The sequence below is a fragment of the Eretmochelys imbricata genome, chromosome 20 (genome assembly GCF_965152235.1).
Source record: "Eretmochelys imbricata isolate rEreImb1 chromosome 20, rEreImb1.hap1, whole genome shotgun sequence".
NCBI lineage: Eukaryota > Metazoa > Chordata > Testudines > Cheloniidae > Eretmochelys > Eretmochelys imbricata.
The window spans coordinates 3,647,434-3,662,277 of NC_135591.1; the positions used below are offsets into that span (position 1 = coordinate 3,647,434).

Consider the following 14,844-nt stretch of genomic DNA (forward strand, 5'->3'; position numbering starts at 1 on the left):
TGCAAGCCCCCCCCCGCCCTGTTTCCATGCACCCGAGCAGAGCAGGGGGCACGTGAATCAGACTCAGAAACCTTCAGCACAAGGCTGACATGCCCCGCGGGTGGGTGGGCACCTTTGTCAGTGCGTGTCCCTGTCCGTGCCTCTGGTCACGGGCATTTACTTGTCCAACGGCTCCACGGGCAGGCGTGTGTCTCTGCATTTGCACACGTGTTTCCGTGTGTGCGTGTCCCTGCTTGTGCGAACGTGAGTGTGTCTAGGGGTTACTCTGGGCACGTGTGTGGGTTTGTGCGTCCGTGGGTGTTTATGCGTGTGTGTCTTGGCTTGGCCTGTGCTGATTGCAGGACACTCTGCGGGGGCAGCGGGCAGGAGGGGAGCTCAGCCCGGCAGAGGGGCCGGGTGTGGGGCTGCGTGGGGCTCTGGCATTGCTGGAAGGGGCGCGGGGGCTGCCATGACACTGGCATTGTGACAGAGGGATGGGCCCTGTAAGAGACTGGTGGGGCCGGAGGGGGTGACGTTTCCCACACCTCCTCCTGCCCGAGCCCTGAGGCTGGGGGCACAGCTGGGATGGGGCACCTGGCTGAGCCATGGGGTGACTGAGCCAGGGAGGGGGGACTGGGATGTGTCCCCCCAAAACCCTTCCCCATCCCCCCCACGGTGCCTGCCTCAGCCGGCGTGCCCAGCCCCCGTGGCCCCACTGACCAGGCCTGTCAGTCTGGGGTGGCGGGGGCTCTGGGGTTGGCCCGGCTCGCAGCCTGGCCCCATCCAGGACCAGTGGGCAGGCCTGGCACAGAGCCAGAAGGGGGTCCTGCCCTCGGGGGAAACCCCGGCCCTGGAGCATCTGGGAACAGCCGAGGGGCTGGGGCACTTGCCTCTGGGCAGATGGAGGGAGGAGAGAGCCAGGGGTTTAAGCCTGGGGTGGGGGGGGAGATCCCAGTCCCCGCCCTCCCCAGCCAAGTCACCTTGTTGGAGATGGGGCGGGGAGGAGAGGACGGTCCCCGCCACCTGGTCCTGGTCCTGCCGGGCTCTGGTCGTCCAGGGAGGAACTGCTGGGTCGAAGGGTCCCCGCCCCCACGTTGGCGCCTGGTCCTGGGGCTGGGCTGGTCCCCCCAAAGAGCCTGTGATGAAGGGGGGTACCGGGTTGGGGTGCAGACAAGGGGTGAGGAGAGGCCCCTCCCGCTCTGGGTGAGGGGGCACAGGCAGGTGGGCACCAGCAAGCATCAGCTGGGGGCGGGCTGGGCACCCCTCTGCTGGGGCCAGAGGCCGTGGGGATGGGCAGCCCAGTGTCCAGAAAGGGCCTGGGCTTTGTAGCCAGGGCTCCCCCTGCTGGAGACGTGGGGCATTGCGGGTACAGTGTGTGGCTGCCCCCGGGCCTGGGATTCAGAGCAGGGGCTGGCCCTGGTCCTGGGGGCTGGGCAGGGGTGGGCCGCACGGGGCATCCCAGGGACCCTGGCTAGCTGTCAGGGTACCACGCCCGCCCTCCTCTCCCCCAGGCCTGGCCCCACGGGGGGTCGGAGGCTCCCCCCGTCTGCCCGGAGCGGATGTGCCCCTGAGCGTGCCCGGGGCCCGACGGACCATGTTCAACGCCAGGAACCCTCCCGGGAGTGGCTACATGGAGCATTGTTACCTGCGCCCCCTGCACGCGCCCGGCCCCGGCCTGGCAGATGGTGAGTCCCGGCCGCGCGGCCCCTGAGCCCGGAGCATCGGCACAGGGGGCTGCGGGGACCGCCCGCGGCCCTCGCCCCCTCTGCACCCCTTTACCGGTCCCACCCTCTGTCCATCTGTCCCCTGCCCCCTTCCACCCGTCCACCCTCCGTCCGTCCATCCCCTGCCCCCTCTGTGCCCCTTTACCGGTCCCACCCTCTGTCCATCTGTCCCCTGCCCCCTTCCACCCATCCCACCCTCCGTCCGTCCATCCCCTGCCCCCTCTGTGCCCCTTTACCGGTCCCACCCTCTGTCCATCTGTCCCCTGCCCCCTTCCACCCGTCCCACCCTCCGTCCGTCCATCCCCTGCCCCCTCTGTGCCCCTTTACCGGTCCCACCCTCTGTCCATCCATCCCCCGCCCCACCCCCTTTCCACCTGTCCCGCCCTCCGTCCATCCGTCCCTCAACCCCTCTGTGCCTCTTTTGGGGTCCCGCCTTCTGTCCGTCTGTCCCCCGCCCCCTCTGTGCCCGACCTCCATCTGTCCATCCCCTGCCCCGCACCCCTTCCACCTGTCCCGCCCTCCATCCGTCCATCCCCCGCCCTGCCCCCAGCACCAAGCCCTGGGAGGTGGGGGCAGGGGCTGCCCAGGACTAACGACCCCCCCCCTCTCTCCCCCGCTTCTTTCCAGGGCTGAGCGACTTCCCCATGTGCCACCAGGCCAACCTGATGGGCAGTCACCATGGGTACGGGCTGGCACCGGGCAGCGAGCATGCTGGGAATGCCGACGGTAGGTCGGTGCCCGGAGGGATCCGGCTGGCCGTAGGCGGGTGGGCGACGGGGAGGGGTTGCCAGCAGATGCCCCAGCCCCCTCTGTGCTCATGCCACCGGCGCCCCCTGTGGGCGACAGGCGACGGGGCCGGAGGGGGCGTCGGGGCCCAGCGGGCACACACCCACTCAGCCCCGGTTCTCCGTCTCTGCCCGGCCCAGGGTCCCGGTTCTCCACGCCCCGCGGCGTGGCCAAGCTGACCAAGAAGCGGGCGCTGTCCATCTCGCCGCTGTCCGACGCCAGCATCGACCTGCAGACCGTCATCCGCACCTCGCCCAACTCCCTGGTGGCCTTCATCAACTCGCGCTGCGCTTCGGCCAGCGGCTCCTACGGGCACCTCTCCGTTGGCGCCATCAGGTGGGCGCCGGGCGGGCGGGACCCAGAGCTGGCCTGGCCTGAGCCGAGAGGTGGAAAAGGCACTTCGTCAGCCCATCCAGTCCAACTCCCAGAGGCTGGAGCAGCCTGGTTCTCTCCCTGGCTCTGGGAGGGGGAGTGGGGGCTAGTGGTTAGAGCGGGGTGGGGCTGCTGGGAGCCAGGACTCCTGGGTTCCATCCCCAGCTCTATCACTGACCCATCGTGTGACCTTTGCCAAGGCCCTTTGCCGCTCTGTGCCTCAGTTTCCCTATGTGTCAGACAGGTGCAGCGATCCTGATTGACAACATGGAGGGGCAAGGGGGGGGCAGGTTAGTGACTGAGTCTCTGCCAAGTGCAGGGCAGGGGGCCGGGGCAGGCCGAGCCCCTCTGCCTCGATGTACACATGGCAGGAGGCCCGAGGCCAGGTGCGATGGGCCCCACCCCACAGGCTGGGGGGGGGGACACCTCCGGGGGGGCTCACACTCACGCTCCTTCTGACTTTCAGCCCTTCCCTTGGCTTCCAAAGCCCCATGGCTCACCCGAAGGGGCAAGGGGCAGCGTTCGGCCCCCCCATGCCACCCTGTGGCTCCCATGAACACCTCCCCGGCCGGCCGGGGTTCCTGCACCATCCCCCGCCCCGCGGGACACCGAAGCATTGTCAGGTAAGGGGCCCCCGCCTGGGAGGAGCACCAGGCCCCCTCCCCGCCCGCCAGCTCCAGCGAAGAGGGTTGGGGGGAGCTGCCAGGCTAGAGCCCTGGCAGCCCCTCCTGGCAGGAGCGGCAGCACCAAGCCCTGGGGGGTGGGGAAAGCTGCAGCACTGCCCGGTGGAGGGGCAGGGCTGCATTGCCCCCCCAAGACCCCCCACACACACTGCCCGAGCTCATCACATTTCTCTCCGCTTCCCAACCGCAGATGAAGTCGGAGCCCAGCCTGGGTGACGCCCTGGGCACCAAGGGCCTGGAGGAGAGATCGGAGGGCGACGTCTCCAGCCCAGCCTCCACGGGGACCCAGGTAACGGGCAGGGTCCGACTGCCCCCCGCCCCGCAGCCAGGCCCGGAGTCCGGTCCCCCAGAGTTGGCCGTGGCAGCCGCCCCCAGGCTCATTGCTCACGTCACCCGCGGGCACCCGGGGCTGCCGCCAGGACCCTGCCCCAAGCTCCCACTGCCCCGCTGGGCCCAGATGCCCCAACCCAGCCACGTCGCCCGTCACCCACAGGGGGCTCTGCTGGTATGGGCACGGGGGGGGCTGCCCGCCAGCGACCCCCCTCCCCAAGGCCCAGCCTCGCGGCACATGGGGGTTCGGCTGGCGGGTGCGCGGGCTCCGGGGTGCTGACCCAGCGGTGCCCTCCCTGCCCTAGGACCCGCTGCTGGGGATGCTGGAGCCCAGGGAGGAGCTGGAGAAGGAGGATGGGAAGCAGGAGGCGGAGGCCGTGTACGAGACGAACTGCCACTGGGAGGGGTGCAGCAAAGAGTTCGACACCCAGGAGCAGCTGGTGCACGTGAGTCGTCCTCGGGGGGGGGCTTCCCAGCCCGTGACGGGATCAACCCCAACCCACAGCCCCTGCCGGCCCGGCCCTGGGCGCCCCCCACCCCACGGCTCCCCCGGTGCCCCTCACTCCCGACCCCCAGCTACCTCCACCCTGGGCTCCCCCCTTTGCCAGCTCCACCGGTGCCCCTCATTCCCCACCCACAGACCCTGCCGGCCCAGCCCTGGGATCCCCCCACCCCACAGCTCCCCGGGTGCCCCTCACTCCCGACCCCCAGCTACCTCCACCCTGGGCTCCCCCCTTTCCCAGCTCCGCCAGTCCCGCTCATTCCCCACCCACAGACCCTGCCGGCCCAGCCTGGGGCTCCCTGCACCCCACAGCTCCCCCGGTGCCCCTTACTCCCGACCCCCAGCTACCTCCACCCTGGGCTCCCCCCTTTCCCAGCTCCGCCAGTGCCCCTCTTTCCCCACCCACAGACCCTGCCGGCCCAGCCCTGGGATCCCCCCACCCCACAGCTCCCCCGGTGCCCCTCACTCCCAACCCCCAGCTACCTCCACCCTGGGCTCCCCCCTTTCCCAGCTCCGCCAGTGCCCCTCTTTCCCCACCCACAGACCCTGCCGGCCCAGCCCTGGGATCCCCCCACCCCACAGCTCCCCCGGTGCCCCTCACTCCCGACCCCCAGCTACCTCCACCCTGGGCTCCCCCCTTTCCCAGCTCCGCCAGTGCCCCTCATTCCCCACCCACAGACCCTGCCGGCCCAGCCCGGGGCTCCCCGCACCCCACAGCTCCCCCGGTGCCCCTCACTCCCGACCCACAGCCCCCAGCTAACTCCACCCTGGGCTCCCCCCTTTTCCAGCTCCACCAGTGCCCCTCATTCCCCACCCACAGACCCTGCCGGCCCAACCCTGGGATCCCCCCACCCCACAGCTCCCCTGGTGCCCCTCACTCCCGACCCCCAGCTACCTTCACCCTGGGCTCCCCCCTTTCCCAGCTCCGCCAGTGCCCCTCATTCCCCACCCACAGACCCTGCCGGCCCAGCCCTGGGCTCCCCCCACCCCACAGCTCCCCCGGTGCCCCTCACTCCGGAACCCCACCTACCTCCACCCTGGGCTCCCCCCTTTGCCAGCTCCACCAGTGCCCCTCTTTCCCCACCCACAGACCCTGCCGGCCCAGCCCTGGGCTCCCCCCACCCCACAGCTCCCCGGGTGCCCCTCACTCCCGACCCACAGCCCCCAGCTACCTCCACCCTGGTCTTCCCCCTTTCCCAGATCCGCCAGTGCCTCTCATTCCCCACCCACAGACCCTGTCGGCCCAGCCCTGGGCTCCCCCCACCCCACAGCTCCCCTGGTGCCCCTCACTCCCGACCCCCAGCTACCTCCACCCTGGGCTCCCCCCTTTCCCAGCTCTGCCAGTGCCTCTCATTCCCCACCCACAGACCCTGCCGGCCCAGCCCGGGGCTCCCCCCACCCCACAGCTCCCCCGGTGCCCCTCACTCCCGACCCCCAGCTACCTCCACCCTGGGCTCCCCCCTTTCCCAGGTCCGCCAGTGCCCCTCTTTCCCCACCCACAGACCCTGCCGGCCCAGCCCTGGGCTCCCTGCACCCCACAGCTCCCCCGGTGCCCCTTACTCCCGACCCCCAGCTACCTCCACCCTGGGCTCCCCCCTTTCCCAGCTCCGCCAGTCCCCCTCATTCCCCACCCACAGACCCTGCCGGCCCAGCCTGGGGCTCCCTGCACCCCACAGCTCCCCGGGTGCCCCTCACTCCCGGCCCACAGCTACCTCCACCCTGGGCTCCCCCCTTTCCCAGCTCCGCCAGTGCCCCTCATTCCCCACCCACAGACCCTGCCGGCCCAGCCCTGGGCTCCCCCCACCCCACAGCCCCCCCGGTGCCCCTCACTCCCGACCCCCAGCTACCTCCACCCTGGGCTCCCCCATTTCCCAGCTCCGCCAGTCCCCCTCATTCCCCACCCACAGACCCTGCCGGCCCAGCCCGGGGCTCCCCCCACCCCCAGCTCTGCCAGTGCCCCTCACCCCCAACAGGGCAGCACCTGCCAGCCCAGCCCTGGGCTCCCCCCACCCCACAGCTCCCCCGGTGCCCCTCAGTCCCGACCCCCACCTATCAGCACCGTGCCCTGAGCCAGCCCCGGAAGCCACCTCTGCAGAGGCCTGGGGGCCCCCGGCTGGCAGCCCCCCGCTGACCCCCCGCCCCCCCTGCAGCACATTAACAATGAGCACATCCACGGGGAGAAGAAGGAGTTCGTCTGCCACTGGCGGGAGTGCTCGCGGGAGCAGCGGCCCTTCAAGGCGCAGTACATGCTGGTGGTCCACATGCGGCGGCATACGGGCGAGAAGCCTCACAAGTGCACGGTGAGTGTGAGCCGGGCACCGGCCCCACACGCCGGCCGGGCGGGGACAACCCCACGGCCTCGCGCCCCCCGTGCCAGCCAGCCCCCCTGCCCGGGGGCCGGGGGGGAGCCGGCGCCCCCTGGAGGCACCGTGTGCCAGTCCCCTTCCCCCCGTGCTCTGGAGGGGGTTTCTGGCGGGTCGGGCACAGTCCTGTCTCCCGCGCCGGGAAGGGGCTCTGGGGGCAGAGCATGGCGGGGAGGGGGGGTCCGTGACGGGGCTCTGGGTGCGGGGGGGTGAAGGTTCTTTGCTCAGGGGTGTCGGGGGGCGGCATGTATGTTCGGGGGGGGGCTCTGGGCGCCCCGCGGGGCGGCAGGGGGTGGGCGTCTCTCTCACGGCTCTCCGCGCAGTTCGAGGGCTGTCACAAGGCCTACTCGCGCCTGGAGAACCTCAAGACCCACCTGCGGTCGCACACGGGCGAGAAGCCGTACGTCTGCGAGCACGAGGGCTGCAACAAGGCCTTCTCCAACGCCTCGGACCGCGCCAAGCACCAGAACCGCACCCACTCCAACGAGGTACGCCCCCCACCCGACATGGTACGGCCTGCTCCCCCCACTCCAACGAGGTACGCCCCCCACCCGACATGGTACGGCCTGCTCCCCCCTCTCCAACGAGGTACGCCTCCCCACCTGACATGGTACAGCCTGCTCCCCCCTCTCCAACGAGGTACGCCCCCCACCCGACATGGTACGGCCTGCTCCCCCCACTCCAACGAGGTACACCCCCCCACCCGACATGGTACGGCCTGCTCCCCCCTCTCCAACGAGGTACGCCCCCCACCCGACATGGTACGGCCTGCTCCCCCCACTCCAACGAGGTACGCCCCCCACCCGACATGGTACGGCCTGCTCCCCCCACTCCAACGAGGTACGCCCCCCACCCGACATGGTACGGCCTGCTCCCCCCACTCCAACGAGGTACGCCCCCCACCCGACATGGTACGGCCTGCTCCCCCCACTCCAACGAGGTACGCCCCCCACCCGACATGGTACGGCCTGCTCCCCCCTCTCCAACGAGGTACGCCTCCCCACCTGACATGGTACGGCCTGCTCCCCCCTCTCCAACGAGGTACGCCCCCCACCCGACATGGTACGGCCTGCTCCCCCCACTCCAACGAGGTACACCCCCCCACCCGACATGGTACGGCCTGCTCCCCCCTCTCCAACGAGGTACACCCCCCCACCCGACATGGTACGGCCTGCTCCCCCCACTCCAACGAGGTACACCCCCCCACCCGACATGGTACGGCCTGCTCCCCCCACTCCAACGAGGTACACCCCCCCACCCGACATGGTACGGCCTGCTCCCCCCACTCCAACGAGGTACGCCCCCCACCCGACATGGTACGGCCTGCTCCCCCCTCTCCAACGAGGTACGCACCCCCCCCCGACATGGTACGGCCTGCTCCCCCCTCTCCAACGAGGTACGCCTCCCCACCCGACATGGTACGGCCTGCTCCCCCCTCTCCAACGAGGTACGCCCCCACACCCGACATAGTACGGCCTGCTCCCCCCACTCCAACGAGGTACGCGCCCCCATCCGACATGGTACGGCCTGCTCCCCCCTCTCCAACGAGGTACGCCCCCCCCCGACATGGTACGGCCTGCTCCCCCCTCTCCAACGAGGTACGCCCCCACCCGACATGGTACGGCCTGCTCCCCCCTCTCCAACGAGGTACGCCTCCCCACCCGACATGGTACGGCCTGCTCCCCACTCTCCAACGAGGTACGCCCCCCCCCGACATGGTACGGCCTGCTCCCCCCTCTCCAACGAGGTACGCCCCCCCCCCGACATGGTACGGCCTGCTCCCCCCTCTCCAACGAGGTACGCCCCCCCACCCGACATGGTACGGCCTGCTCCCCCCACTCCAACGAGGTACGCCCCCCCATCCGACATGGTACGGCCTGCTCCCCCCTCCCCAACGAGGTACGCCTCCCCACCCGACATGGAATGACCCACTCCCCCCACTCCAACGAGGTACGCCCCCCACCTGACGTGGTACGGCCCGCTCCCCCCACTCCAACAGGTACACCCCCCCACCCGACCTGGTACAGCCTGCTCTCCCCCGTCCAAGGAGGTACACCCGCCACCCGACATGGTATGGCCCCCCATCCACTATGGTATGGCCTGCTCCCCACACTCCAATGAGGTACATCCCCCATCTGAAATGGTACAGCCCGCTCCCCCCTACTGCAATGAGGTACACTCCTCCCCCTATCCATCATGGTACCGCCTGTTTCCCCCATGCCAACCAGATGCACCCCGACATCAGCCCCATGCCGAGGAGGTACGACCCCCCCAGAGCGCGAGGGGCTTGGAGAAGGGGCCTGGGAGATCTCCCTTGTGCAGAGTGGCTGGCTGGGCTGGGCCGGGTCCCGCGGAGCGCGGCTGCCGGAACGGGCTCGGCTATAAACCTCTGACCAACCCAGAGGCCGGCAGTTGGGGGCGTCCACCCTGCCCACCCCCCAGCACAAGGACAAGGGGACCTTGGGTGGAGCCAAAAGGTGGCGAATTCGAAACCCGTCCAAGGAGTCCTGTGTCACACCAGGCACAGTGACCAGTGGAACTCCCTGCCACTGGACCTTGCTGGGGCCAAGGGCTGCTCAAGACTCACAAGGGGACTGGGCCGACGGCTGGCGGTTTATTATTATTGCGTTGGCATGCAGTGGCCCTTTGGAGCCCCGTCGTGGCCTAGGACCCCTTGGGGCTTGGCACCCCCCCCAGACCCAGAGCAAAGACCCGTCCTTGTCCGAGGAGCTCACCTTCTGGAGCAAGACCCTCCAGCTGTTCTGGGATTTGCCCCCTCGTGCCAGCCTCACACTTCAGGGGGATTGTCCCCTGGCTGCCGCCGCCCACCCCTTCCTCGGGGCGCACGGCCCCTGGCACAGTCAGGAACCTGGGGTAGCTGGATCCCGGGTCTGGCAATGCCTCACGTTCCATGCCCCCCAGCACAGCCCCCTCCCCCATGTCGGTGCCTGGCCTCCCCTGGGGCTGGCACCCCCAGTTTTGGAATCAGGCAGGTAGGTCCCTGTGGTCCTTCCCCAGCAGGCAGCTCGCCATGCCTGGAGGTGCCCGTGGGGCTGAGTCTCCCGGGCTGGGTTAACCCCCCCATCTTCCCCCCCCACGCAGAAGCCGTATGTCTGCAAGATCCCTGGCTGCACCAAGCGCTACACAGACCCCAGCTCCCTGCGCAAGCACGTCAAGACGGTGCATGGCCCCGATGCCCACGTCACCAAGAAGCACCGGGGTGACACGGTGCTGAGCCGGGCCCTGGCTGCCCCGGGGGGCCCCGCCGACATGAAGCAGGAGAAGGAGGGGGGCTGCCCCGGCGAGGGCAGGAAGGACGAGGGGAAGCTGATGGTGCCCGAGGCCACCTTGGTACGGAGCAGAGTGGGTCGGGGGGGCAAATTGGGCACAGTGGGCTCCGGGCTGCCCCGCTACAGGACGAGGCAGACTGCCCTGCCAATGGGGGGGGGGTGGAGTCTGGGCTGTGGGGGGAGGGGATTCCTTACTGCCTGAGCTGGGGGGGTTGGCGTGCGGCCAGTGGGCTGCCCCAGAGGCTGTGGCTAAGGAGGGGCTGGCGCCCCCCCCCCCCCCGTTCCCTGTCTCCCCAGAAGCCCCAGCCCAGTCCCGGCGGGCAGTCATCCTGCAGCAGCGAGCGCTCGCCCCTGGGCAGTGCCAACAACAACGACAGTGGGGTGGAGATGAACGCCAACCCGGGCGGCAGCTTCGAGGACCTGTCCACGCTGGAGGACCCCCCGCCGGGGGAGCCCATGGGCGCCTCGGGGCTCTCGGCCCTGCGCCGCCTGGAGGACCTCCGCATCGACAAGTTCAAGCAGCTGAGGAAACCCCCGCCCGGCAAGGGCCTGAAGCTGCCGGCCATCCCTGGCACCGGTGAGCCCCGGGCCGGGCGGGGCCGGGCCAGCGAGGGCTGGGACGGGAACCCACCATGGGCAGGACGGGGGTGCCGGGAGCGGAGCAGGGGGTCAACAGGGGGGCGCTCTCCCCTGGCAGTCCGCATTGACCCCATTGCCCCAATGTGGCACTAGGGGGCGCTGTGCTGGTGGGCGCTCTCCCTGTCAGGCTGGGTTGGTCCCAGTGCCCTAGCATGGCACTGGGGGGCGCTGTGCTCCCAAAGGTCCCGCCTCACAGATGAGACATAAACCGGAGCCGTGTCACGTTCCCGAGAGCTGCGGCACGAAGCTCGGGGTCCTGGCCAAATTCAGAGCCCAGTATTTCTGCTCTGCTCCCCAAACCTCCATGTCCTCTCCCCTGCCATTGCAATGGGACACATTCTCTGCCCCCGGCCCCAGAGGCAGCTGCATCTCAGGCCTGGATGAGGGATCTTGGTATAAACAGCTGCCGTGCCCCACCCCAGAGGTGGCTGCATAGCACTGGGTGGACAGGCTCAGGGAGGTTCCAGTGAGTGGGGACTGGGGCTTGTGCCTCCGGCAGGGCACAGGACTGGGGCAGGTGGTTCCAGCCTCCCAGAGGGCCGCGAGGGATCTCTGAGCTAGGACCAGCTCCAGGCACAGGGGCTCAGGCCCCCCACGGCCCTGGGGATAACTGGAATAGGGGGTAGCCAGCCCCAATGGGAGGGTAAAGGACCCTGCAGCCAGCTCGACGCCAGCTCAGTTACAGAACAAGAGGTTAGATCCGGAACTCCCTCCCCAGCCCCAGCCACCTGCTCCCCCCACAGCCACCCCCCAGCCGCCTGCACCCCCCAGCCACCTGCAGCCATCTGCACCCCCCAGCTACTCCCAACCACCTGCACCCCCAACCACCTGCACCCCCCAGCTACCCCCAGCCACCTGCACCCCCCAGCCACCTGTTCCCCCCAGCTACCCCCAGCCACCTGCACCCCCCAGCTACCCCCAGCCACCTGCACCCCCCAGCCACCTGCAGCCACCTGCACCCCCCAGCTACTCCCAACCACCTGCACCCCCAGCCACCTGCACCCCCCAGCCACCCCCAGCCACCTGCACCCCCCAGCTACTCCCAACCACCTGCACCCCCAGCCACCTGCACCCCCCAGCTACCCCCAGCCACCCCCAGCCACCCGCACCCCCCCAGCTATCCCAACCACCTGCTCCCCGCAACCACCTGCACCCCCCAGCCACCCCCAGCCACCTGCTCCCCCCAAGCACCTGCACCCCCAGCCACCTGCACCCCCAGCCACCTGCAGCCATCTGCACCCCCCAGCTACTCCCAGCCACCTGCACCCCCCAGCTACCCGCACCCCCAGCCACCTGCTCCCCCCAAGCACCTGCACCCCCCCAGCCACCCCAATGCACCTGACCCCCTGTCCACCAACCTCAACCTGCGGCCTTGGCTTTTGGCCCAAACCCCCCCGTCCTTCCCCACAGCCTCAGGCGAGCTGGGCCTGCGCCGTGGAAGCCAGGCCCATTCCCGTCCCTGCAGTAACCCCCCCCCCCCCCTTGGCAGGCCCCCCCGGGGAGATGCCCAGCCTGTGCGGCCCGCCCCCCGCGGTCTCCCACCGCCGCGTCCTGGAGCTCTCCGCCAGCGACCTGGCCCCCGCTCCCCCGCTGAGCGACCGCCGCACCAGCACCACCAGCTCCGTCAGCTCGGCCTACACCGTCAGCCGCCGCTCCTCGCTGGCCTCGCCCTACCCGCGGGCCCCCGAGGGGCCAGGGGGGCTCCCCAGCAGCCTGGGCCTGGCCGACGCCTACGACCCCCTCTCCCCCGACGCCTCCCGGCGCTCCAGCGAGGCCAGCCGCGGCGGGGGGCTGCCGGGCCTGACGCCGGCCCAGCAGCTCTACCTCCAAGCCAAGTACGCCGCGGCCACGGGCGGCCCCCCGCCCACCCCCTTGCCCAGCACGGAGCGGGCGGCCCTGAGGGGCAGGACGGGGTTCCCCGGGGACTACCCGGGCCCAGCCGTGCCGTCCTTCCTGGCCAACGGCTCCCTGCGGAGGCACAGTGCCAACGAGTCCCCCGGCTACAGCCTCCACCCGCACCTGGCGCCAGGGCACGGCACCCGGCGGGCCAGTGACCCCGCCCGGACGGCGGCCGAGCCGCAGGCCGCGCCCAAGGGGCAGCCCTTGAAGAGCCTGGGGAACGTGAGCGCGTCGGCCGTGGGCGGGGTCGGCCTGCAGCCCCTCGGGGGCTCGGACGCCAGCCTGCAGCGTCACCTCTTCTCCCCTCGCCCGCCCAGCATCAGCGAGAACGTCTTCCTGGAGAGCGTGGCCATGGAGGGGCCCGGGGAGACCAGCCTGCTGGAGATGGAGCAGTACCTGGGCTACCCGGAGCAGGGCTTCCAGTGCCAGGGGCCGGGCATGGAGCTGCAGGGGGAGGGCACCTACATCGGTGCCCACAGGACCATGGGGGGCATGCAGCTGAACCCAGCTGCCCATGGGGAGCTGGAGGGGGGCCTGGGGCAGCCCGATTACTCCCTCCCCCAGTGCCAGGTGAACCAGCACTTCCAGGGCATGCGCCCGCCCGATGCCAACATCCCAGTGCCCTGGGACGAGGCCACCCGGGGGAGCCTGGAGATGAACCCCATGGTGCCCAGCCCGGTGGCCAGCCGGCATTGCCACCACCAGTACCCGGCTCCCGGCGCCTGCGAGCCGCAGCCCAAGCACATGGGCATGTGCCCCCCGGGCGGGTTCGCTGGCGGGCAGCAGTTCGGCGAGCTCAGCCAGCTGCAGATCAAGGCTGAGCAGCAGCTGCCGGCACCAGTGCTGACCCCCTGCCAGAACGGGACGCACCCGGCTGCCATGCAGCAGTCGCCGGCAGCCCCCTTCGGCCAGCCCAGGGCCCTGCCGGCTGCCCCTGGCAGTGGGTACCAGGCCGAGCCCCAGCAGGGCTCCTGCTTCGCCATGACCCCCCCGGCCCGGCGGCCCCAGCCCCCCATGCTGCAGGTCAAGGAGCTGATGGTGCGGAATTACGTGCAGTCACAGCAGGCGCTGATGTGGGGGGAGCAGCTGCAGCCCCCCCCAAAGGCCGGGGAGCCCATGATGGGGCTGGGCGGGGGGCCCAGGCACAGCCAGCCCCTGCGGCACCCCCCGGCGCCCCAGCCGTACCTCGGCCCCAAGTACGCTGGCTACCCAGCCAAGCCAGGGCACCCGCTGGGCCCGCCTGAGAACCAGGTCCCAGCCAGCCAGTGCTTCAACCCCGAGCTGGTGCCCCACCCGCCCGGCGGGCCCAAGACCCCCAGCAGACAGAATAGCCTGGTCTACATGGGCAGCCCGGGCCAGCCCAGCCCCTCCGGCGAGCCCCCCGAGGCCAGTCCCCGCAGGCTGCTGCGGCTGCCCCCGCTGCACGCCCCGCCCGAGGGCCCTGCCGACGCGGCCCTGCTGTTCTACCATGGGCACGGCCCCGTGCAGCCGGGGAAGGGCGCCCAGGGGCACCAGCCGGCCAGCTGCGGGGGCCAGGATCCTGGCAGGCCGTACGCCCCCGGCCTGGAGGGCCTCAAGCCTGACTCCTTCCCCTACCTGGCGCCGGAGGGGCAGGTCTCCAACAGCCTGGACTCGCTGGACCTGGAGAACACACACCTGGACTTCACGGCCATCCTGGACGACCCGGAGCCCCCGGCCCTGAGCCCCACCCGGCTGCCCCCGCCCGGGCCCCCCAACATGGCCATCGGGGACATGAGCTCCATGCTGAGCTCGCTGGCTGGGGAAAGCCACTTCCTCAACACCCTGTCCTAAGGCACCCCCCCCGCGCCCTCCCCGGGCACCCACCCACAGCGGGCAGGAAATGCCCGCCTCGACAGGCTTCCTGGCACCCTAATACAGGACCCCCCATGCACGGGAGAACGGGCGCCCCGACTGGCCGGTGTCCCACCGTGGGTATGGGATGCTCCTAGCTATTAGGCAGCCACCCATCTGTCCGTCCTTCCATCAGTCCATCCGTCCTTCCAGCCATCCACCCACCCATCTGTCCATCCCTCCCTCCATCCTTTCACCCATCCCTCCCTCCAGGGACTCCTCTGGTCTTTGTCCCAATGGAACGAGCCTCTGCCCCTCTCTGCACCCGCAGGGCAGACCCCTCCCAAGAACCTGCCCCCCTGAGCCCCCTCCCCTCTGCCCCATGCTCGATGGTGCACCTCACCCAGCGCTAGGCGGCTGGTGACCTTGCACCCGCCTGGTGACGGGGCTGTGAAAGGGAGGGGC

The 14,844-nt window shown here is 70.5% G+C and overlaps 1 protein-coding gene across 1 annotated transcript; it reads left to right on the forward strand.

Annotated features, from left to right (window-relative positions):
* The first annotated feature begins 1,573 nt into the window (after window positions 1–1,573).
* GLI1 (GLI family zinc finger 1) lies at window positions 1,574–14,379 on the forward strand. Its single transcript, XM_077838536.1, has 11 exons — window positions 1,574–1,664; window positions 2,331–2,429; window positions 2,630–2,825; window positions 3,328–3,484; window positions 3,735–3,833; window positions 4,180–4,320; window positions 6,527–6,676; window positions 7,063–7,227; window positions 9,842–10,090; window positions 10,327–10,606; window positions 12,158–14,379. The coding sequence occupies exons 1-11, from the start codon at window positions 1,574–1,576 to the stop codon at window positions 14,377–14,379; spliced, it is 3,849 nt and encodes a 1,282-aa protein (XP_077694662.1).
* The last annotated feature ends 465 nt before the right edge of the window (window positions 14,380–14,844 follow it).

What these genes read in the sequence shown, in the direction of transcription:
- GLI1 (XM_077838536.1), top strand. Translation starts at nt 1,574, where the DNA reads ATGTTCAACGCCAGGAACCCTCCCGGGAGTGGCTACATGGAGCATTGT. An exon ending in CTCTCCGTTGGCGCCATCAG is followed by an intron (nt 2,826 to 3,327) that starts GTGGGCGCCGGG and finishes TCTGACTTTCAG; the next exon opens with CCCTTCCCTTGGCTTCCAAA. An exon ending in AGAAGCCTCACAAGTGCACG is followed by an intron (nt 6,677 to 7,062) that starts GTGAGTGTGAGC and finishes CTCTCCGCGCAG; the next exon opens with TTCGAGGGCTGTCACAAGGC.